The sequence below is a fragment of the Poecilia formosa genome, unplaced genomic scaffold (genome assembly GCF_000485575.1).
Source record: "Poecilia formosa unplaced genomic scaffold, Poecilia_formosa-5.1.2 Scaffold88, whole genome shotgun sequence".
NCBI lineage: Eukaryota > Metazoa > Chordata > Actinopteri > Cyprinodontiformes > Poeciliidae > Poecilia > Poecilia formosa.
In genome coordinates this window covers 876,568-901,594 of record NW_006800027.1, presented here as the reverse complement: position 1 = coordinate 901,594, position 25,027 = coordinate 876,568, and the positions used below count along the sequence as shown (strand labels likewise).

At 41.4% G+C, this 25,027-nt stretch overlaps 1 protein-coding gene across 4 annotated transcripts in view; it reads right to left on the bottom strand.

Annotated features, from left to right (window-relative positions):
• The window catches only part of arhgap17b (Rho GTPase activating protein 17b), a 26,292-nt gene extending 1,265 nt beyond the window's left edge, over positions 1 to 25,027 (bottom strand). Inside the window, exons 1-20 of one of the 4 annotated variants that reach the window (XM_016673977.1) lie at positions 24,835 to 25,027; positions 24,609 to 24,688; positions 21,077 to 21,116; positions 12,254 to 12,358; positions 11,710 to 11,786; positions 10,748 to 10,859; positions 10,457 to 10,533; positions 9,114 to 9,216; positions 8,766 to 8,834; positions 8,596 to 8,677; positions 7,145 to 7,272; positions 6,426 to 6,537; positions 6,246 to 6,327; positions 6,068 to 6,148; positions 4,785 to 4,898; positions 4,589 to 4,680; positions 4,270 to 4,405; positions 3,165 to 3,470; positions 2,450 to 2,571; positions 1,848 to 2,225 (exon numbers count right to left, since the gene is read on the bottom strand). In XM_016673977.1, the coding sequence (XP_016529463.1) occupies positions 1,848 to 2,225; positions 2,450 to 2,571; positions 3,165 to 3,470; positions 4,270 to 4,405; positions 4,589 to 4,680; positions 4,785 to 4,898; positions 6,068 to 6,148; positions 6,246 to 6,327; positions 6,426 to 6,537; positions 7,145 to 7,272; positions 8,596 to 8,677; positions 8,766 to 8,834; positions 9,114 to 9,216; positions 10,457 to 10,533; positions 10,748 to 10,859; positions 11,710 to 11,786; positions 12,254 to 12,358; positions 21,077 to 21,116; positions 24,609 to 24,661 (2,269 nt within the window). In that variant the 5' untranslated portion in view covers positions 24,662 to 24,688; positions 24,835 to 25,027. Of the gene's footprint in view, positions 1 to 1,253; positions 1,306 to 1,847; positions 2,226 to 2,449; positions 2,572 to 3,164; positions 3,471 to 4,269; positions 4,406 to 4,588; positions 4,681 to 4,784; positions 4,899 to 6,067; positions 6,149 to 6,245; positions 6,328 to 6,425; positions 6,538 to 7,144; positions 7,273 to 8,595; positions 8,678 to 8,765; positions 8,835 to 9,113; positions 9,217 to 10,456; positions 10,534 to 10,747; positions 10,860 to 11,709; positions 11,787 to 12,253; positions 12,359 to 21,076; positions 21,117 to 24,608 lie in introns of all 4 variants that reach the window. The other 3 variants (XM_007557364.2, XM_007557363.2, XM_007557366.2) reach the window with 3 other exon arrangements.

The following is a 25,027-nucleotide window of genomic DNA, read 5'->3' as shown; positions in this document are numbered from 1 at the left end:
TATGGTCTACGCCAGTGGTTCCCAAACTTTTTCTCCTGGGCCCCCCCAGTGGTTTCCAAACTATTTCTGGGCCCCCCTATGGCTTACAAATAGCTGCCTGGTTGAATGATATGTGTGAGCGAAGGGGGTGGGGGGTGGATTATTAGAGACTCCCTGTTATACTCAGCCCTGGCTCCCGTGGGGGGGTGGGGGAATCAAATTTTTTCAGGTCAAAATTAATCGAAGCTGAACATAGACAACATCAGTAGCCTACAAGCTAATTGTTAACAAGCTTAAGGTTCTGAATTGATATTAGCTAGTCATGTTTTAGCTAACATTACCTGCATCCAACAGCTTTACTCAACTCAGTCGGTTAGTTTGAGGGAAAAACTGTGAAAAGTTCTTTGCGTTTTGCTGGTTTGCTGCCATGATTCTAACACACCTGCGTAGCTCTGCACAGCAGCAGCAGGTCTCCTTCACTGCTGCACAGGTGTGAGCGTCGTAGCGCTCATGTTGCATTTAAAGGTGGTTCGGAAAAACAGGTTACCACATGTTAACAACGGATTAAACAGCTTTAACTGCTGATAAAAGTGACAGAGGACACGGATACGGGAAGTGTGGAAGCTCCTACTGTATCAAATTGACATAGGAATAACAGAGAGTTGGCCATTCTAAGGTAAAAACCCAGCGCATACAGCATTCATGTTTTTTTGTTTTTTTTTCCCCCATCCAGACGGCTTCCCGCGCCCCCCCTGCAATGGCACGGCGTCCCCCCCTAGGGGACGCGCCCTACAGTTTGGGAACCTCTGGTCTATGCAGTTACGAGGAAGACTGCTCACTTGGCATTTTACATTTTATGGAGTGTAAGCCTGAAAATGTCGTTAAAGAGTGCCATCTCCAAGTATATCATTGGAAAGTTGAGTGGAAGGGGGAAAAAATGTGGTAGAAAATTGTACATGCAACAAGAATAAATGAAAACCCCTGAGATAATTGAGAAGCAAAAACCCAGGGTCATTTTAATATTGGTGTCATGTGACATTTTTATTTTACAAGTGACTGTATTTTGTCTTTTCTTGATTGTTAGATATATATTGAATAACCAGAAACAAATTAACCTTTTAATGATATCACAACTTATTAAGATGCACATGCACCTGTCTGTGTTACAAGTATTAGACATGCAACAAAGCTCTAGTTGCTTTTTTCCCCCAAAACAGACAAACAAACATGAAGCAGCAAAAAGTGCCAACACACCCAGCCAATAGGAACCTTACCATCACCTGCCCGGCAAAGCTCATCCTACAGGCAGGTCGGCAGCTCAGACATCTGCAATGTTTACACACATTTCCTGTCATGCTTCAGATCACCACACAGTTCCGTTCAGAGTGACACAAATCGAGACAGTGAAACCATAAGAAGAAGCTAGAGATCTAAAAACAGCAGCACCCTAAGAGGAAGCTTCAGACGGTTATCGGCAGACGAGCAGAAAGGGGGAAAATAAATAAATAAAAAAAGATTGCTGAAAAGTTGCTGGAAGATGGCTGGAGATGTTTTCTTCGCTTCAACTTGAACCAAAAAGAAGAAGAATTTTATTCAAATGTCCAAAAAAAAGTGAACAGCTTGCAGAATCCGTCACAATCGGCTACTTTAATATCATAAACATGCATCTGGAATATTGTGAAAAATCCAACACGCTTAACAGATGTGACAAAGACCCTGGATCAATTACAACTTGATGTAAAAAATAACAAAAAAAAAACAAAAAAAAACGAAAGACTGCCTGATAAAGTTAACTTTCATTGAATTTTGTTAAATCAAATAATAGCTTTTAATACTCTGCTTCCGAACCTGTAGAACAATGTAATCACCTGTTATGATCTTGGATGCAGAGCTGCAGATGCCATTACCGTTGTCATTAGCCAGGGGCTGCGGTGGCGGCGGCATGCTGGGTCGCACTCTTGGCTTCGGGGCGGGCCTGGAGGGGCGGGGCAGAGATCCAGTGGCGTACGGTGGCGGAGTATCAGGCGGAGTGGGGGTTGTCGGGGGCGAGGGGTCTCCCTGGGCCTGCTGGTGGGCTTGAGGGGGCTGCGGCGGTGGGTGGTTTGGGGCTTGGATGAACTCTTTGCTGGAGTGACGACGGGCTGTGAGGGGTGGGTGACCGGGAGAGGCTGGTGGCTGGGGGCTGTTGGACTGAGAGGCGAACGGGCTTAACTGCTTGGGCGGAGCCGGTGCCTGCTTTTTGGTACCTTCAGTGCAGAAGATCAACAAGACATTATTTATTCCCTTGACATTTTTTTTTTATGTCTTTTGACGCTACAACCACAAACTTCAATGTAATTTATTGAGATGTTTAGCGATAAATCAACATGACAACATCAACATATAACAAAGTAAAAAAATAAAAAATAAAAAGTGTGAAAACATTTGCAGAACGCTGTAAACTGAAAATGAGTGTGCGCTCCATTCTCACCTCTGCGGACCATATGAGGGCTTGGCCCTCTTGACCCACTCTGAGAGTGCGGGGTCCCGACTGTAAGATGAGGTGAACCGTTCCTCTGCTGAGGAGGGGTGGACAAGGGTTCCCTGGACTGGCTGTTAAAATACAACAGAGCAAAGCATTAAACCACATCAATACTCTACTTCCTATGACACAACACTTTTTAATGGTGCAAAATCAAAAATAAAACAAATAGATCATGCACACATACATCAACATACATTTTCCATCACGAGATTGGACAAAGGTCAAAACAAGAGGAATCACTCAGATTTAGCCGAACAAGATGCAAAAACAATAAAAGGTCAGTCGATGCAGACACAAAACCGTTTCAGTGACGCGTTGAATGCAAAACAAAAAAGCCCAAGAAGCAGATGAGCACTGGAACGTGCTGGTTAGCAGGCAAAAAGAAACGGGTCGTATTGTTAAAAATAGGATCGCAAGCAGAACAGAGAAAAAGTAAACTGCACGATCAAAGCCAAACGTGATTTACATCGCATACTTAATCACGGAAGCCAAATTAAAATGCTGTGCATGAGGTGGAGGTCATTGATCTAAGACATCCAGAGTGGTTCTTACAGTTACCAATCAAACACATGGCAAACACAAAGGTTGGGCGGGTTCCGGACTGGTTGATTGGTTGCGAGCAAACGGTGGAGTACTATTGCGACCTCAGCTCGCTCCTTACCTGCTGTCCTCTGCGCTGGGCTGCTTTACACCCTGAGGCTGCACTGCGGCTGCCTGGACCCCACCCCCATGAGCCTCACCGCCTCCATCACCAGCAGCAGCAGCAGCAGCAGCGGTGATCGGACCCGGCTGCTGAGCCTCTGGACCTGGCGACTGAACCTGGGGGCACTGCAGCTCAGACTGGCAGGAACCCTCAGCTTCCAGAGGAGGCAGTGAGGGTTGGAAGGTGGGTGAGGTTAGTTGTGTCTGCTTTCTATTTACAGTGCCGATTCTGCGTGGAGCGGGCTCCGGATGTTTGTTAACAGGGCTACGAAGGAGGGGGAAAGGGAAGAGAGTTCAGGAGGGCAAAACCACACGCCAACCAAACAGTGACGGGGAGCAGGAGACCGAGAGAGAGAGAGAGAGAGAGAGAGACAGCGAGGAGCAGTGAGAGACGGTGTAAGACATACGGAAAAGAGAGACAGACAGTACTTCCTGAGAGCAGTGAAACCAGGCCAATAGGAAGAACCAAAAGAACACATAAAACCACGAGAGCAGTCACCTCTGAAACCGAGCAACACTGGGTTGCACTCTATAAAGGTTACTGGCGAAACCAGAGATACAAAAAGCAACACATGAAGCCCACACAAAATATAAACCTACAGAGAGACCTAAGCTTTAATTGGAAATTAAAAAGATGACAAGAGTACAGAGCAGTAATACAAAGAGAAACAGACAAAATCATATCCCGACAATGAAAGTTTCTTCAAAACGTATAAAGAAGCAAAAAAAAAGTTTCATTACCATGAAACGGTACGTGATTAAATTGTAGTGAAATCTTGCCAACAGATGAGGGAAAAAAAAAGTGCAGCGATAAAAGAAAACATCATCCCTTCTTTCTCTGGTCAGTAACTGAATTCATTAATGCTACATGCTGCTACGGCACAGCTTTGAAGTCTGGGCTAGGCAGATCTTCAGTGGGCGTCTCAGTGACCGTGATGGACTCGTCGGCCACTACGTAAAGGGCCGAGACTGCCGGGCCCCGCGACTCCTGCCTGCTCAGTGTCTTGGGGCGGGAGGGGAGGGCGAGGGGCAGGCTGAGGCTGAGGTTGGGACGAGACGGGTACCTGTCTTTACGGGGCGTGTGAGCGTCCCCTTCGTGCCCGATGCTGCCAGGCCGCTTCCTGTCCAGCCCGGGCTCCAGGTCTGGGGTCGGCGGGTGGCTGGGCAAGGAAAACATGCCTGAAACATTGAACTCCACCTCTGAAAGAAAGAAAGAAGAGATGATGCGATTAACGGAGGCAAAATCTCCCATTTAATTGGGACACAACACAGAAAGAAATGGAATCAACCGTTTACTGTCAAAACTCTGTTTGTTGTTGGTGGGGAATGATTAAAAACTATATCTGATTAATTAGCTGCTAATCAGAGCTAATTTCAATTTACCTCCAGGGAAGAACCAATCAGCATGTTGGATGATGGGTTCTATGATGGCCCCAACATGGACAGAAGTAGCTGCTGCCATCTCTGCCAGCGTCCTGAGTTAGCAGTGACACAGCAGCAAAATAAAACAAACAAAAGCCGGGAATAAATGCACATACTAAGCATTTGAGAGAACTGCAACAAAGAGCCTGTCTTTTACCCCTCTGTTTTTGCCCACAGCAGGTTAGGCCCCAAGACAATGGCGATGTTGCTGGGAGTCATTTTATTGACCTCGCTTTCCTGAGCCAGTTTAGCCAGGAACTTCACCAAATACCTGCAAAAGAAACCACCAGCACCCTGGTAAGCATAAGAAACTGTTTTTCTTTTACAATCCAGTTTATAAGTTGGTGAATAAGAGACTTGTGTTGGCTGTGATTTAATAAAGTTACCATGAAGCTGCACAATCACCTTACGTCTTCAATGACTGAGCCCTTTTATTGTTTTACTGGCATATTCAGAACTGAATTTCTCTGTAAATATGTTTAATATCTATATTCATATCATATGACATGCTTGAAATATAGTTTTGAAACACTGGTTCTTGAGGGCTGGATTTGGAGACCCCTGCTCTAAAGGGGCACATAAATAGACCCTTCAAGATATATTATTAAATATTAAATATTATTTTATCAGTCAAAACAAAGCAGCTTTATCTGCACACAGCCAAGTTACATCAATGTGAAAAGATGTTCCATTTTATTTAATTTTAAGAATTACTCATTGAAGGCAGAGACTGCTATTTACTAACCTTTTAACAGATTGTCAATGTATTTTATCAATATATTCTGGCACACTGGCCTTAACGCAATATTATTGAGTTTGTTGCAAACTACAGTCTCACCACTTGATGTCACTGTTTTCCAGACTAAAACAAAAAGATTTCCTGTGACCTCTGATCATTTCAACTGGTGTGACCTTTCTAAATTAATGTAATCTAAAACTAAATTTTTTGTAAGTTTCCCTTTAGTTAACATTTGTTTTTCCAATTAGCACTTTATAAATAAACCGGTTCAGTCACTTTATGTTTCAATTTGAGTCTTGGGACATCTGTGAGAAATTGGCTGATTGTAGCAGTCTGAACTTTAAGAGTAATCAATAAAATCTTAAAATCAATTGGGAAACTGACAGGAAACCAGTGAAGAAATGCCAAGACTGAAGTAATGTGTTCATGCTCTTTAGCATCAGTTATAAAAGGGAGTTTTGTGAAATGTACAATTATCTGTTCTTTTGCTACGTCAGCCACTACTTATTGGTGATTAACTTTACAGCGTTAAAACTGTTCCAAGATTTCAAGATCCATAATTAAATTACTTTGACTTTTTTATTACTATTGAATTTCTACAATAAATTCTCTACAAAAGGTGTGGTATTTAAAGTGCAATTTAAGTTCTGGTGACGTAATTTCCAAACATCTAAGTGAAACATTGCTGAGCATTCTCATACTTAAAGTTAGCTTTGTGAGCCTTTGGCAAATTGTCACATATCACCCAGAGAGCCTGAAGCCGTTTGTCAGGGTCAGAAATGCTGAAAACACACAGAAAACAGTTGCATTAGTTGCAGGAAACATGTCTTGCAGGATATTAAAAATCCCATCTGTGTATGTGTGTGTACGCTTTATTACTTGGAGGCCTGTATCCACTCATCGTACATGCTGAACGTCATTAGAGGCTCAGGTAGTTCCCTGAGGTAAGACTTCAGAGCTCCTGTGAAAAGCACAAAAATACTATGAGAAATAAAATAAAAAAAAAAGCATCTTGAGAAAATGGTTTTGCTTTTCACTAAACCACAGCGGAAGTTGTACCAGCGACTGCATGTGGATCTGAGTAGAACTCCTCAAGTTGCGAAGTGGAGCAGTCCAGTGCTGCTTTCAGCTTTTTAAGTTTTGAAGCTCCAGCAGCAATCCGGAAGAGTCCCTAAGAGGAACATGGGAAAGAGAGGGTGGGGGGTGGGGGGTGGGAGGAGGTAAATAAAAAACAAAAAATCAGCACTGTTGCACCCAGCTCTGGTTAACACCTTAAAAATTCAAGAAGCTAGAGCAGCGCCGGGAATAGGAAAGGAGAAGTAGATGTCTGTCAGAAACAAGAGAGGAACCGTTCTGTTATCGTCAGAATCGTTTGTCTCTGTTTGACTGAGCACCAGACAGACGCAGCACAATGGTTTGGTTTCACTTCATAAAAATGCTTTAAATCACAGTCAACAGGGAGTTCAGCAGTACTGTTACATTTAAAAGTGTGCAACAGCAGAGAGGCTAATGGCGAACAGATGTCCATACACACATACACATGTTTTATTCCTGCAGAACCAAGACTAGCTGACCAAAACTTGGCAACAGATGTTTCCAGACTGTAGATGCCATCCTTTATGGAGCCTCCTCTCCTTCCAGCTCAAACGGAGATTTACTTTTTTTTTTTTTTTTTTTTTATGACCAAAGATTTATGTTGAAATTCTGGTTAATAAGCATCAACTTTGCCCCTACTTTGGTGGGTTGTTTTCTGACTCATGCCTTCCCTTCATCTTTACCTCTTCCCTCATGCCGGTCTCCAGCAGCATCATGACGCAGGCCTCTAAGGGCAGAGCGATCTCTCGATTGCTCTTCTTCAGGTGTTCCTCCAACGCCGTGCCAAACGCAGGCTTCTCCATCCATGAATCTACATGAATGAAATACATCAACATGTCGGAGGCGATTGATAAATGGCTGTTTTCTGTGGCTTTTAGTCTGACTCGAAGGCTAAATGAAAGTCCTTCTGCCTGATTTTTTTATGCAGAATTCGTTATTCAAATTAGGTTTCATCTTAGGCTCCATTTATAGTCTCACGTTAACGTAGTGTTAGGTTTCTGAGATGTATCTATACTAAAATTGTCTTTTCTGTATGGTTTGTTCGAACACAGAATAAATAAATAAATTAATAAAACTCTTTGATGAGCCAAATTATCAAAGAGTTTTATTAAAACTGAGGGAACCCTGCTAGCGTTAGCTTAGCACTTCAGGGTACCGTTTCACAAGACAACATAGCCAGCAGGTAGAAAGTCAGCTTACTGAGGACTGTGGCTGTGTGTGTCGACCCAGATACACACAGCTAAAGGTAAAATGTATGATTAAACAATGAAACATCCACATCACAAGTTGACAGGACATTATGGCAGCCTTCTTAGCTTAGTCAACCCATGTGGGAGCTGCATGTTAAGTCTGATCTGCAGAATCTCCAGTTGGGACAAAATGTCTGTTGCTATCAAAAGAACTAGATAAGAGAAAAACTAGAGAGCTTGACAAAACCCAAATTTAACAGTGAGTGAGTACATTCATTACTGATGAAACGTAGTGTGATATTTTACTTCAAAGCCGCCGTGGTTTTATGTGTCTTCTTTGAATGAAGTATCGGACTGGGAACTCGGTGTTTGCAATGTGTTCTAGTCGGTCAGCTGAAAGCTCTAGTTAAATCAGAGGGAAAAGCAACACAGGACTCCGGTGGCCTCAGCCGTAAATCGGATCCAAGAATAACATCGGCATCAGACCCGATTGCCAGAATGCGTCGGTTCAATCCCAACCATAGAAATACTACAATAAAAACTGAAATCATCCATCCATCCAGGAGGGCCGGGGCCTTTCTCAAGCAATCATTGAGAGGCGGGATTCACAATCAATTACCTATGATTCACTGAGCTAATTTAGCCTTTGTGATACAATTTCATATAGTCGGAGGATAATCTATTCCCAACCTTTCTACAGAAACAGGGTCTAACTATTGCATCAGTTGATAAGCTGACTGATTCCGACTTGGTGGTTTCATTTTCCTTTGTTGGGCAAAACTCAATCCTCTTCTGTTTGCACTGAAAGGAAATGAAACTCTCACTGTGATTCACACCAAGAGCTATTGAGCTGGGTTAGATCACAAGCGTGCTTGGACTTTTTTCACGCTACCGCGGAATAAAGCAAACACTCGTGGATCTTCTTATAAACAGCATGTCCTCACCTTGCTGTATTTGGATGGTGGGGATAGCTGCTTCCAGAGCTGACAGAGACTTCCTGTGATACTCAGCCTGGGCCTCTAATAACTGCAACACACACAAATACAAAACGTTGCCATCCACGAATCAGCTGTTTGGATTGTGAGGTGAGCTATTGAGCTTTTGACGCACTCACCATGATATAATAGCGTGCATAGTCTCCCTCTTTTGAGGCAAAGTTGTACATGTCTGCAGACAGCTGGTCCTGTGGGATGAATGAAGGTGACAGCATCCTTAACCTTTGTTCTGAGCGTCAACCATAAATTCCTCATTACGACACTGATGAACCCCACATGACAAAGCTTTGACCTTTAATTACACTACACCGCAAATAATCTTCCTGGCATTATTGCCTGGAGCCATTCTTGCAAGGCCTTCTTTGTTCAGACACTTCATTAAACCGAGGAATGTACACCTATTAGCTCAGACGAGCCTCCATTAAAGTCCATGCAGAGCAGATTACTCCGTGGTTACTGATTGTTACCTTGCATATTTCTACTTTATTGAGAGCTTCGTCCATCTCATCCTTGAGTGAGTCTACTTTAGCTGCCATGGCCTGGTTGTTGGACTTTGTTGCCTGATACCACCTGAAGGACATAAAACAAATCACCCTGAAGCTTTCTGTTGAAGACACATTTATATACACTATATGGAAAAACACAACCTATTTTTCTCATTGACTGATATTAAATCTTTCTTGCTTTAGATAAGTCAGAATTCTTTTTATTGCTAAATGACAAAATAAGACCATTTTTTGAAGACATTTTGCTTTAGCTCTCTTTAAATATGGCTTAAGTTAAGGAAAACTACAGCCACATTAAAGCAACTTGGAAAAGTCCAGTTGATGATGATATGGCTTTGCAAGTTTCATAAGATTAAATGGAGGCACTTCTGCGGATGTCTTTTAAGGCAACATCTCAGTCACATACTGCCTCTTTGTGTGATATCATGTAGAAATGAAAAGCAATCAGCCAAGAATTTCGGAAGACGGTTCATCCTTGGATACAATTTCCGGATGAATATAAATGCCCCGTACGTGTGTTCAAATGATTATATGCAAGAATAAACAGCTTGAGAATCTCCAATGATCAATTTGGGTTCATGTCTATGTCTATGAGATGGGTTCTGTGTCACATGGTAAACATACTTGGAACGAAATGCGTGAATCAATCACACAAAGATCTCTATGGACTGAAAGACCACTCAGAGAGAAAGACATAAAAACACCAGATTTCAGCTTTTTAAGACGTGTCCTATACTAGGATGAACATAAAAACCCTATTTAGCCATAATGACAACGTTATATGAAGGAGAAGACTGCCAGCCTCTGTACATCATCCCAATTGTAAGGAACGTTGGTGGCAGTATTAATCCACTTTTCAAAAATGGATGCATCATGGGAAATACTTGAGCAACACGTGAAGACATTATTTCGGAAGTAAACACTTGGGTGCCAGTGGGTCTTCAACATAGACAGTAGACTTCACTGTATCACTAAAGTAGATATAAAGCGTAATACGCATAATAAGGTCAGTGTTTTGAAGTGGCCATCTCACACTCCAGACACATAGAAACTCATGGGCCGAGCTGAAAAGTGTTTGACATTAAATCAGGCTAAACATTGTTTTTTTTTTTTTTGCTCGGTACCAAAGTGGAAAAAATATTTTATTTTATTTCAACTATATTTACAGGATCATCTCTAAAATTAGCCTTTTTAGCCCAAACTATACCAACAACAACCAAGCTTTCATGTCAAGTTGAAAATTTAAAACTATAACCTTCATAAATTGTGGATTAATTAATAAATAGGCATCAGCCTTCACACACCTCGTCTTGGCCGAATCGTAATCCAGAACTAGCCTGGCAAGTTGCTTCCTCTGTTTCAGTATGTTAGGAATCTCCACCTGTGGGAAAAACATTCAGGAATCATGAGAAATGCTTGACTAAACGCGTAACGCAGCATTGAGAACGTCCTTCCTACAAGTCTGTGAATTGCACAGTGAATTTAATGCCTCAGTGTACAGAACAACTGTTACAGAGCAGCTGCGTGACAGATACCAAATAGTTTGTGGAGCATAAAATGAGTTATGTCTGTGATTTTTTATTTTATTTTTTTACCTCTGCCAGCTGGTTGAGAGGATCCAGAATATCTTTTTCGATCTGCAATTCATGCTGCATAAGTTCGGTGGCTAACCGGCTCTCGGTCTCCCCGCACACCTCCAACATCTTGCTGCAACGCACACAAATATATGATAATGTCACTGTTTTTACAATTCTACATGCAGTTTCTACCAGAGACAGGTAATTTTTCAGCCATTCAAATAGTCACAGTGCTGGTCAATGCTGATGCTTCACAGTTCCTGAAATCCTGTAAACTTTTTCCCCTTTTTGTGAAGCCGCAACCAGAAAAAAAAAGTATTTCATTGGTGTTTTATGTCATAGACCAGCATAAAATTGTGTATAAATGTGATGTAGAAGCAAAAAGTTTTAAAGTGTTATTACAAATGGAGAAACTACCAAAAGAGTGTGGTTCACATTTTCATTCAGCACCTCTGAGGCAGTACTTTATAGAGATATCTTTTTTGTACGTCTTACCAACTTTTGCCCATTTTTTATCTGAAAAGGAGCTCGAGTGAAGTGCTGCTGCAAATTTACTATTTGCTGCTGAAGCATTCCCACAGCATGATGCTGACTCCTCCATTTTTTATAAAATGGCGAGCAGAGCTCTCTCCTACAGAGTTACCACGGTCGTCTTCTGTGTCTTTGATTAATGCTCTCTTCATCTGTGCATGTTCTTTTTTTTTGGAGGGGGGGTGATGGATTAAACAGAGCTCTGTGTTACAAGTTTCGAATGTTGTTTTATAACCTTACCCTGCTTTAAACTCCTCCACAGTTTTACCTCTGACTAGATCTTCATAACATCCTTTGTTCCCTAATGTTCTTCAACAAACCCCAGAGGCATTCACAAAACGGCACAAAAAGGGTTAAATAAATAAAAACCCAATAAAATATGTTCATTTTTATGGTTGTAGCGTGACAAAACATGGAAATGTTCGAGGAGTGCTGCAGTTTTTCCTCACCCAATCAGGCCCTCGTCTCCCAGCTGAGCCCCGCCTTCCTGCATGGTCTGGGACAAGCCCGTCAGCGGCAGCTTTTTCTGCAGCAGGACGTAAAAACAAAGTTAGGCTCTTATGAAACAAAACGACTTGAAGCTGAGTTATAACTTTAGGAAAGTCACTGTTTGGATCATTTGAATGACAACACCACAAACAAGCTTGGCAAAGGAACACAAGAGCAGTCAGTTTTGTTGGTAACACCGACTGCAGCTGCTCTACAGGGATTATGACTTTGGCAGGAAGCCATTTTTCATATCTATGCGTTACATAAGAACAGATGCCATGTGTTCACTGCACAAGACACCAATCTCTGTTACTGCAACTCTGAGGGGTGTGCCGGAGTTGTAATCTCTGTGCATGCCATCCATGTGGCACAGAAGCATCTGCAAAGTTTTTACAGCAACGCATCGAATGTTTATAACGTGACTTGACAGTAAAGTTGTGTTTCGTTTAAAGGTCAGCTCAGATAACAGAGCAATGGCTAACAGCGATAGCACATTCTTCTTACATGTCTCTTCTCTGTGTCGGTGCCGAGTTGACCCTGCAGACAGGACACCAGCCTCTTGTGCATGTTGTGCGACACCAAGCGCACCAGCTCCATCCGCCTCTCGATCTGCATGAACCGCATGAGACAAAAAGAAAAAAAAAAACAAAAAAAACAATTAGAAAACACAATTCAAAACGCGAACAAAGAAAACAGTAGGACATGATCAGTGCGCTGGTTCGAACCAGGATGAAGGAAACATAAACCTTCCATCTTCCTGTTCAACATATACGACCCAGCTGAGGGCTACAAATCAAAACACAGAGGCTGGATGAGCACACATTCATCTGCAAAAGTTTCCGTCCTGTCCTTGGTGTCGGGACGTCATGGAGGATCTGACTGTGTTCTGCAGCAGAACAACAAGCAGCAAAGACACAAAGACACGAGGATGAGTCAAGAGGGAATGCAGTGATGGGGCTCTTTAACGATGAGGGCAGGGAAAGCTTTTCTGATGGAGACATGTGAAACTATAGAAAACAATCATACTGACTGCAAAGCTGACTTAACAGGTTATCCGAGCAGTTGTCATACAGATATTACTTGCTGTTTTACATGCCTTGACGCTGTAACTATAAACAGTGCAGTGTACATTATAACAACCCTCGTTCAAACAGTGAAAGAAACACAAACCTCAGATAAAGCATGCCATCTAAACATACTTGACGTCACATGATGTCACATTGAGGAGCTCTTTTTGCTTTGATATTTTGTTGCAACTCATTATTTAGTCTAGATAAAATCTAGACTCAGGATTTGATAGCAAACCTCCGTGTGCAAACGCCTCTAGTGACAACACATGAAGCACAACACAACTAGTTTCAGCTCTTTGAGCAGTTGAACTTGTTTTTTAGCTTGTTTTCCCACTTTAAGCACCAGTTTTTCACCAAATGCCTCTTGCAAAAGTTGTTTGCATGTGACCTGCGCAGCTGCAGGAAGCGTTTTAGTCATATCCGAGAAGATGGCACTGATTTCGGGATAATTTCACAACGATAAAACACAAGGAAGTGCATTATAAGGAGAACCAGGGAAAAATCAGAACTGAACAATTGTAATTTTGCGATATTAGTTTTTGTATTTACTTCATGATAGACATCAAATTAGTGGAAAATAGTCAGCAGTTGCATCAGTGACGCTAAGTCTGTCAGGTGAAGAATGCAGGTGCATTGTTATACAGGAGGTAAAATATTATGTCATATTTGTAAAATACTTATTGCATGTATTTCTCTTGAGGTCTGGGCAGGCTCTTTTTTTTTCTTTTTTTTACATTGGACCACAAATAGCTGCCTGCCTGTTGAGTATTATCTTCCTCTTCCTTTCTTGATGTAAACAACCAGCTGCGGCCAAAGATCTGAGTCTATTTGCTGTCAGATCTCATCCTCTTCCTTCAGTTTTATCCTCTCTAATTCATTGCTCCCTTTTAGAGCAATATCTCAGCTGGATTCCACTTTCTACCCTGGAAGATACAATAGATGCAATAAATACAACCCCTAACTCTAGGAATATCTGGTGACGACTTGATTAGTTGCAGGTTTTCCAATAACGTCCGCCAAGAAAGAAAAGAAAGAGCTCTGAGAGTCTGCAGTGTGGGTGAGACGGCTGGGCTACAGACATATTGATCACATTTGGTGTCTTTAGTGCAAACACTTTCCAAGCATATAAGAAATGGAAGTGTACAGGAAAGGAAACAGAGCAAACAAGACAATATAAAGATTAAGTACAGAAGTAAGTCTCTCAGAAAAGGAAAATCTTGGTGGGTTTCTCAAAGATTTCTGGTTAAGAGTGTCTTCGTGTTTTGGTTTCGCCGTCCTCCCAAACTCAGAGTTCTGTTCTTGCTCAGTTAAATATTCTCAAGCACAAGCTCAACCACACACCCCGATAAAACGGTGGATTAAAAGTTGGACAAGAGGGGGAAAAAAAAAAAGAACAGGGCAAATCTCTTGATAATAGTCCCAGACAAGCTCACACACACCAAAACGAACAGAGATGACTGCTTCCACTCTGCTGTTACCACACTTTCCAAAGGTTCACACTCGCTGCCAACTTTTCAGTTTTCTGCGCGTTTTCTTTTCCAAGCAGCAGTGAAAACTGAGCACAGCGAGCTCCAGTTGCTGACCTTTGACCCACAGCAGCAGAAATGTGGAATGTTCAGTGAGTGACTCAGAAGCCGTGTGGACGGGCGCGTTTTCACTTCGGTAGACTGAAAAGCTGCATCATCGAGGTAACTGGAAGATGACTAGCTGGCTGACCTGGCAGGCGGGAACTAACGATTATGAAGATAACGATGAACCTGAAGTAAGAATTGAATCTAAAATTTCTTCCAGAGAGCTTGTCTAGCTGAGAAGAAAAGTTGCTTTAGTTGGAAGTAAAAAACAGACTGAGCATCTTTACTTTAAAGTCCAAATTCAATTAAGCTAAGTGTCTAAGTGTTTTCATGTGATTCTGAAAACCAGAATGCAAAAAAAAAGAAAAAAGAAAGAAAAAAGAAAGAAAGAAAGGAAGCAGTTTTGCAGCTTTCCCCCTTTTCTGGGATATTAAAAACCAAGCAAATTTTTCAATTTGGAGTGATGAATCAAATCAAACCAGATACATTTTTAAGTAGGATTCTGACTGTCATTACAACCATCCATCCATTGCTTTCTGCTCATCTGAGATCAGGCTGCAGCCAACATGTTCCAAGGTCAAAATGGACGTAAAGCCCTTCCAGTGAGCTCTTGGTCTGCCTTGTGGTCTCCTTCAAGTTGTACAAACCCAGAAAACCATAGATGTTTCCCTACATAAAGGTGTTCCTCATCCTGTCATAGGCCAAATCCAGTCAAAATATGACTCATCTGTCAGTGTCACCTTGTTCCTGGTGCTTTCAGTCATGAGCAGTCAAAAGGGGACTGGCACCCTTTGCTTGGTGCAGAGAATAAAGAGACTATTTTATGTGCTTTGTGCAGAACTGCACAGTATTTTCTTCTGTCCCGGAACAGAGATGAATTTGAATTCGATTCTTTTATAACCCCAGCTGACAACCATGACCCCAGCATAAGAGGTGGTGACTGTTTCGCTAACTTAATGAAACAGTTTGAGTTCCAAAAAAAGATGCATGCACACACTTTAAAAAAAATTTCTTGCTTGCTTGAAATGTTGATCTGCTTATCCCTAAAAATATTTTTGCACTCGGATGTAATGCTTCTTGTAAAAATGTTTTCTGCTTCTCATATCAAGCTTCCTCTGATTGCGCGGACTCTCAGCTCTCACTCTGTGGTGAAAATTAGGTAGTGATGTCAGTAAAACTGTCTTATAGCTGGAACTGTTACCATGACACAATTTTCCTCCATAAGAGAGCGTAGATAATCTGCAGGTGCAGAACGTAAATGAGTGCTAGTTTCATTCCTATATACAAAGTTAAAGCATGAAGTGCACGACTTGAATAGGAGCAGAAGATACTTGCTGAACGCAGAAACATTTTTTTAGGGGAATTACAGCATATTTGCAAACAGGGACGTTTTTTTTAGTGTGAAAGCAGAGATTTAAGCAAGGACTGTACATGTGAAAACAAGGAAAAATGTTCATTAAATAAAAATGTGCACCTTATTTTTTTATTTTTTTTGTTGTTGTTGTTGAAAGACACAGGTTTAAAGTTAATCTGTGGATCGCATGCCTATCGGCTGGCAATGGATGACGTGCGAACGAAGTGGAAGTTGCCTCAAACAGCATCTTTAAGTAATTTTGGGATTCCAACTCTGTTTGCCAGAACTCTCTAATGAAGCCATTAGGCGTAAAGACATCAGTTTTATGCAAATGCAAACTGGCTTTACTAAAACGTGGTCAGATCTTCTGCAGTTTTAAATTCAAACTATCAAGTGGTTACATAATTAAGGTGAAAGCCACTCTAATTTGAGAGAGGAAATCTTAACACTGAGAATCGACTTGGTTTAGATACAACAAAGAGCTGACGTGAAACACGGCAGGTTGTTTCTCTTTAACTGCTTCATCAGCAAACGAGACCACCTCTGTAATGGCAAGACTTTTATTGATTTGGACTTTGTTCAGGTGTGCTGGAAAGACATCAGCAATCAGTTTAGAGAAGCAATTTTTTCTCCCCAAAAATCCAGAAAGGTTTGAATAGAGAGGGATGGATAGACCTCTCTCTGAAGTCCATCCATTCGACAGAGAGAAAGACTGTTAGCTGCTAATCTTCCTGGAGTGATCGTCCTCAAAGTCAGGCCATCCGATGCTCACAGGCATGACAACAAGCAACACCTAGATCTATGTCAGATATTTTGGAGACCTCACCTACAATTAGAGAGTGTGTGAGAAAGCGTCAACTCGCTAAAACAAATATGGCAGCAAAACTTAAGTTTGAAAAGTTTGAGCTGGAAAAAAAAAAAAAAGAAGATGTCTGGAGAAAATACTGTTTGGATTGATTGAATCAATAGAGCTGCCAAATCTCACACACACACACACACACACACACACACACACACACACACACACACACACACACACACACACACACACACACANCACACACACACACACACACACACAGTGTGATGTCTAAATAAAAACCTATCACCTACCATGCCAAGATGAAAGTGTGGTGGTGGTGGTGTAGTGACGTGGGCTGTTTTGCATCCCCAGGAACTGCGTAGGTTGCAGTCTCCAAGTTGAGCAAAGTATTCTATAGTCAAACATGATGACCTATGTCCTGAAGATTTGGGCCTTCAACAGGAAAATGATGCAAAGCACGGCAACGAATATACAACAGAAGGACAATAAAAACACAACCAAGGTGTTTTAATGGTCCAGTCAAAGTCCAGACCTCAGTTTGAATGAAATGCCCCAGAGAGCTGTGTGTGTAACAAACCTACTCAAATCTAAATTAAATGAAGCACCACAGTAAAGAGTCAAGCCAATTTCACACGACAAATAAAGCAGTGGTTAAGGTCTAACAAAAGTAAACTACTTTCAGTTATTTCTCCCACAATTTCTTAAACAATCAACTAAGTCATAGAGTGTAGCTTATCTTATGACTATATCTGCATTTTGGAAAGTAAAAAATACATTTCTTGCCCACGTCTATTCGGTGTGACATAATATATAACAACACAGAATGTCCATCCTCTATTTTGCAACGTTTGTTTATTTGTGATGATCAGTGAAAAAGAACTATACTGAACTACAACATAGAGTATTGTGGTTTGAATTCACCTGTGAGAACAATAATATATATTATGTAGGTTTAAACATGTGGAAGCTGTTTAAACCTACATCATACACCACCAGCAGTGTATATGATGTACACTTTTGGTGTACGATCATGCACTTTTGATCACACCAAAAGTGCAATCACCAAAAGTTTCTCTCACCGACTGACCCAATGCAGTACTCACTTACCATGTAACCACTAGATATGAGCACAGCAGAGTATCCAACACCCCATTTGGATATCTCATCTTCAGTTATATTCAAATACTGACTTCTGGAACCAGTTCCAACTCGATGCCCTTCACTTTGAGATCAGGCAAGCAAGGATACAATCCAGTCCGACAGCCTCCCAGACTCTCCCACTGAGGCAGGACGAGTCCAAACAAGAGAAATGTCTTACCCAATGCAAAGCATTGTGGAAAATGCAAGAGAAGAGAGTACTATGACAGCATGGAAATAACAGAGTCGAGTTTCATATTGGACTGTTCGTAGAAAAGGGGGAGGGGGATGCAGGAGATTGTGGGAAGTGGGTTAGGAAAAATGATCCCTTCTGGTCTCACGCTTGGAAGATGGAAGAAAAACCTTTCCAGGCAGAGCGATTAAACAACAGTGTTGATTTACTCTTGCATGTGTGTAAGCCGCACACTTTACTCAGATCACTGCAGATGTAACAACTGACTATTAGCGACATGCAAATCATTAGCCAGCAGAAGTGCAAAGATCTAATGTCGCCCGTTTTTCTGACAGTGACTCACAACTTGACTGAAAGCTGCGCAATTAGAGAAGGAAATGTGAAACATAAAAAATGCAATTACCTGGTTGCATAAAGTTAAGCTAATACCTTGCTAAGAAACATTTTGATTTTGTTTCGTCATTCTAGCAGAAAGATCCTGGCATATGTCCGATGGCAAAGCGGTTTCTCTACCTTTCCAAAGCAAAAGTCAATTTGGTTTCAACGGAGCAAATAACTGTCTGTGTAGTAACTATCCTACTGAAGATTCTTGGCTTTTTCAGCAGGTAAAACAAATTAAATTAAATAAATTCTTAGTAATGCACCGAGTAGCACCTTATTTCTGAAACTAACCATATCGGAAGACAAATCCTGGTCTTGTTTCAGAAGGGTCCAATCATTGTCATGCATCAAGGGGGGAAAAAAACCAACAAATATTGTATTACAGGCTGTTTAATGAATTAATAAAAACTGGAAGAATTGTGGGAAACCATCATACTTATGGAAAATTTGTGGTTGGAACAAAATCTTGAATGATTGTGATCGGTGATTACAAGAGTATGTTCAATAGTTCCACACACACAAAATATGAAGGGAAGGGACTGGGATTTAAACAGCTGCTTAGCCTCAAGCAAACTACTGATGGGCGAAGGTAACTGGGGAAAAAAAAAGGCTGCAATTTGATACGGAGCATAAAGACTGAACTCTAGAATAATGGTAGAAGGTTTTCTGGTCTGATGAGTTTAGAAATGCCAATACAGAGTAATTGGCAAATCAGGGTAAGAAGAAAGGTACATGAAGTGATGCTCCCATCATGCTTATTGCCTACTGCACCAGCCTGGGGGTGGGGGGGCAGAGCTATGAGCTGGGGTCATGTGATCTCGGCTAAACAGCAATAACTGCCCAAAGATATGAAGTTAAATTATTTCATCAGTGAATTTCTTCTTTCCTTATGGCTCAGGCATATTCCTAGATGGCAATGCCCAAATTTAGCAGTCATACTGACTGCTCAAAGCACTAGAGTGTCTTTCAACAAACCCCACATACAACACCCTCACATTTATACATCGATGTGCAGATAAGATGGAAACTTTGCGCCGACTACCTTCTCCAAGGGAACCCACAACTTTCCAACTGCAAGACAAGTACTCCACACTGAAACATGGTGGTGGCTGTATCATGCTGTGGAGTTAAATTCTATTGGGTTGGAGCATCCTCGGCCTGAAGATGAATTGGGATTGCATTTGTTAGTATCACAGCAAATCCAAGCATATATCCAAATCCACGGAAGAATGAAACTAAATCTTTATAGACCAGAAACGAAACAAAACAAAAAAAAAATGCATTCACAATTAAAAAGATTTGGAGAACTTGTGCAGGACCAGAGGGAAAATATATCCCAACATATTTGTTCATGTTTCATTACAATTGTTATGTTTCTGAATTTTGAAGAAATTATCCAGCAATTGTGTCACATTAAAGGTGGGACAAGTCTGTAAGTAATCCACCGAGGTCTGGTGTGTTTAGGTCACAAAGACCTGAAACTTTAACAGAGGATCTGTGCATGACGTGTTTTTGCCATTTCAAAAGAAATCCTGTCAGAAGCCGGAGCTGCCAAAAGACGTTCGAGCTACTTTAACAATGCTGACCTCCTGACAATAACATTCCTCGCCGAGAGCCGGAGATTAAGGAATGTCTAACGCAGCACAAAACTCGCCAAAGACGGGAAAGAGCATTCAGTGGGACGGCTGGGTCTGTTCTCTTCTGTTGGCTTACGAAAATAACAAATATATTTAGCTCGAGATCGCAGTACTATTTATGTGGAAATATTTATGTTTTGCACCAGTTTGTGTTGGGAGTTACTGGGTGTGAACTGCATACGGTCCAGAGTTCACCGCTGCTGGTCATAAAGCCTCCACTTCTGAGGCCGAATGAGGGTTGTTGAAGATTTACTCTGCACTGATTAACCTCTCTGCGCTGCTTTTATTCATTTCCGCAGTATTTATTCCCACATTTTTTTTTCCAAAGATGATCTCACCGTTTCACAAGCCAAAGGGTTCCCATCCCCCAACAACAACACACACACACACCCAGCGGCGTGCATCCACTTTGATTTCCTAAACACGAAACTGACTTCGCCGTTGAAGCAGTCAGGCATTTCTCTTGAAGTGCTTACCTTGTGCCAGTGTAGCGTTACCGAATGTACAACCGCACACAACCGCTTGTGATTTAAACTTTGCTGAAACATTTAAACACAAGCGGTTCAAAGCCCAGAAGGAAGTTTGGCTTCAAACAAAGGCATGATGGCTTTAACAGAGTCTTAGATGGGAATGCTACACTCGAAACTTCTGCAGTTTTTTTCCCTCTCCAGAAAATGTGCCCCACCAAAAAAAAAAAAAGTCTTTATACATGCAGATTAGTTCAACAAAAGCTGATGTAACACATAACTCAGACCAGATCGCTTTTTAATACAGATGAATGTTGAATTACAGCCACATAAAAGAAAAAAAAAAGCAAGATGCTTCAGCTGTTCCTGCTAAGGCTGCAATAATTAATGCAGCTTACATTTCACTTATATAAAGTAGCCTGTCACTAAAATATTATTCAGAATAATATATTTTAGTAATGAAAATCTTTATAAAATAAAAAACATTTTATGACCTAGCTAACAAAGAATAAAACAAGAAAGAAAAATAAAATAAAAATATAAGTAAAATTAAAGCAAAGTTAAATAATAAAATGTAAAATAGTAATAAATCAAGTGAAGTAATGCAAAATAGGCCAACAGAAAATAAAAAAACAACAAATAAAATCATAGACAGAGACGTTACAGCAAATACACTTGAAGACGTGATATTTACCTGAAGCAGGTCATCGCTCAGGACTTCTGTTTTTTCAGCTCTGTGGAGGAAAAACACAGATCAGAAGATTTATCCGAGAGCCCGTGATGCTGACCAGCATGTGTTTGTGTACGTAAACGTTGCATTTATTCCCATTTTTTGAGAACAATCCAACGTTGTTTCAACCACACTGGTTGGGGTTTACTAAAGCAGGTCAGCAAACCCAGCCCCTCTCCTCCTGTGCACAGGTTGTTACAAACGCCTGCAGCGAATAGAAACCTGGTATTAAGCTACGAAGACCTGTCAGAGAGCATGTGAGCTTTAAATTAACGCGCATCATTTGTACAGCCGGGCTCGACGAGTATGCACCAGAGGCCAAACTGAACCTGTCAGATTCCTCCACCCAGTCTGAAAAACACAGTTCTTGACTCATCGGCACCCTGTTTGTTGTGGCAACAGGGGCCCCGATGTGTGCATGCATGAGGGTGAGAATTGCCATTGAGGCTTGTTGATGTCAGACACACAGCACGCTTTTTTGCGACACAATCTGGGTATAAACAACGTCATGTCATCGCTCTAAAAGCTTCAAGGAAATGTTGACGGGATGCCAGAATGCCTGCTAGAGCACCTGGAGTTTGCAGGTGGAAAAAAGCCCCAATGTGTTTTTTTTTGTTTGTTTTAACCAGCATCGTTTCCAGTCGATATCTAACAAATGTGCTGCTTTGACTTCACACAAAACTCCCTGTAGATCTCGTCTGTCTCCGCAGCAGTCTGAGCGCACGCCGTGAATCTAAACCTCGCAGGGATCAACTAACCATCTCCTGCTCAGACGTGAGGTATTACACAATGCTGTTATGAGCTTCTTAGAATATGATCCTTATCTTCCACCCTCTGCATACAGTAAAGGCTTACCTCACTCGGGGCCTCAGATGCCCTCACTGTTCATAAAATTAAAAAAGGAAAAGCAAGACTACCTTTTACTACAGTCAGAGATTTTTTTAAAATTCATTTTGTCAAAGAATAGCTGGGAATTATATTGCATTTGATTTAATTTTAGGGATATCAGAGTAAACCTAAAATGCACATCTGCAAAAAATAAATAAATAAATAAATAAAAATAAACCTTTATTTTTGTTTCACTTCCTAATTACTGACTGGTTTGCTGGACAGGACCACGACATCCCAACAGAAGAACTTTAGTTTCCGTTCTTATCACATTATCACATCAGACTGCAGACTCTAAAGGAATAAGCTACAAAAACAACCTCATGATTCTTATCAATACTGAATTAGCATTGATCCGGCTTAAGAGCTGGGCAGCAGCTACCGTTCTAAGAATAGACTCCTTCAGACAGAGGCTTGGCGTGGGGGGCGTGCGCTGCGCATGAGGACGTCACGCGCAACGTACCGATATCACGAAGCCGCGCTGAGCAAATGCAGTGAAGAAAATATAAATCCAACCACATTCCTGAGTCACTTTGCAGCCTCTGATTTTATTAAAATAACTCGGTCAAAGCTGTTTGTAAACACTGCTGTGTTTGAGCTCTGGTGATTCAACCGCCTCCTTCTGTTAATCGAATGCAAATCCAGCTGGTTTCCTCCTTTATGGAAAGAAAAGAGACTTTCTTTGTTTGAGCCAGCGTCCCCCGGTCCTCAACGCTGGGAATGCTTACTCCACAAAATCCCCTCAGCGTGCTGCCCGCAGCAAACTGTCCCAACCGGCTCGGACGACCACACACTATCTGCAAAGGCCAGCTGTGTTGTTGTTTATGCGTTTGTCGTACCTCATGCAGACTCGTACAGCCGTGGCTTGTTGTGCATTAGAACCAACTTTCAATTCAATTTCAAAAGGATTATGTCAGAACCAGCTGGTTGTGGTTTTAATTAAGCATAAGAACCTAAACTATTTATGATTTTTTTTTTTTTTTTTTTAGCTTGCACTTGTATTTTTTAAGCATTTCCAGCAGAGTTAATCCTTCCCAGGGAATAATCCAGGGAGGGCGTGTGCTCGCAACAGTTTTGCTTCTCAATAAAGCAACCTCTGACAGTGGCTTAGTTGACTTTTACTGCCGTTGCACAACGTGTGTGGAGCAACGACTGGAAGGATCCACGGCCAAGCCCCTTGGAGTGATGGACAAGTCATTCTTAGGAAGCTTGTGCATGGAGAGGAACCAGTGGTGTACAGTAATAGGTGGAAACACTGGCTCTGCTGTGGCTGACAGAGGACAAGGCGAGGTCGCCCCATAGGGACAGTGAAGAGGGCAGAGGCCTGGGTTGGGTAGTCTAATCAGCTGTGCCATCAGGAAATGAGTCCTAAACCACATCTGAAGAAATTCCACTCTAGGAGAGTACAAAATCTACATCTGGGACATATATATATATATATATAAAAGTTCTCAGAACTAATCCTGGTAAATCAAAAAGTTAAGCCTTAGCCTAGTAATATTAACACTGTAGGCAGTCGATTGTGAAGCTTTTAGTGTTATTTTATTAAAGGCCAAAAAATAAAAACTACATCACTTTCTTATAGTATATTGAATATAATATTAAAACTGTTCTAATATAAATAAAATTATCCATTTAAAAAAGTGGAAATAATATGAACGTGTCTGCCCACATTAAGTCTTTCATGTCTTTGAGTCATAATTCAGAGTTAAAGCATGCCCACCCTTCATGTCAGACATTTGTGCATTATGAGTGGATTTAAGAAAGAAACAAAAATAAATGATTTGATAATACTAATTTATTTATTCTTCCTCCCCCCCCCAGTCACTTTCTTCTTGAATCTCTGTCAACAACTCCTGGCCTCACCTTCTAATGATATCAGGTTGACATATTTTTGGTTTAAAAAAAGAACAAATCGGAGTTGCTGAGTTTTAAAGTCACGTACAAGAGAAAACGAGTACATAAAAACATGAACTTATAAACTACTACAGACTATTTATATCAGCCTAATTGTTTTTAATTGGACCTATTGCCACAGCTGCATACATTTAAAAAAAAAAAACTGGGTGTGCCACCACAGGATTATTACTGGCCCCCATTGCGTCGCCCATTGGAAAAGGTTTTGGAGACGCCCATGTCCCATTCAGAAACACTGTTACATACCTCGTACATTAGATTAGGTTAGGTCTGCCCCCTAGTCATTCTGTTCAAGATAAAATATTCAGCAAGATTACCTCCAGTTTTGCAGTAAACATAAGCTAAATTCAAAAAGGGTAAAATTCTGAATAAAAATATAAGATGCGAACCTTGAGGAAGCGTTCAACTTTAACTTTTTCGGGGATTTTTTTTTTCTTTTTTTTTTTTCCCCAGAGTTAAACGCCTCCAGTTATTAAACCGTTTTACACGGCTTGTCGACGACAAACAAAACTACATAAAACATGTTTTTCAACTAGTATGCAAACTTTTCTCCTTCCCTAAAATCACGTCCGAGTCCTTCCGACGCCGCCCACAACAACTAGCAGACAGAAGACTCAAACTAACCACATCTAACATTATTAACAGTCTGCCAGTTTAAAGCGCAGCATATGCCACCAGATCCGACACTCACCTTCCAACAGTCTGGTTGGCCAGCTGCTTCATGCGATTGAACTGCTTCTTCATGCTGAAAGTCCTCCTTAAAGTCTCCTTCTAGTTCCGAAAACAAAACAAAAAAAAAGTCACCAACCAGCAGCACCGACTGAGTCCGACTCTTGATCATCCACCCCTGGATCCAAAAGTTGCGCTACGTCGCAGCCATTGTTATTTTCACTCCGGTCACTTTTTGTTTTACGCACTAAATCTGAGAGGTTTTCGGAACTGATCCGGCTGACATTCGCCGCCGCTTTGGGTCTAACCTCCCCTCCCTCAAACGAAGTCAGTGTTTCGGAGCTTTGACAGGCCCCTGGATCCCCATTGAAAAGATCTGTTTCAACAGACGGGGTTTCGGAACAAGGAGAGGTAGGAAGGAGGAAGTGCCTCTACTTCCCG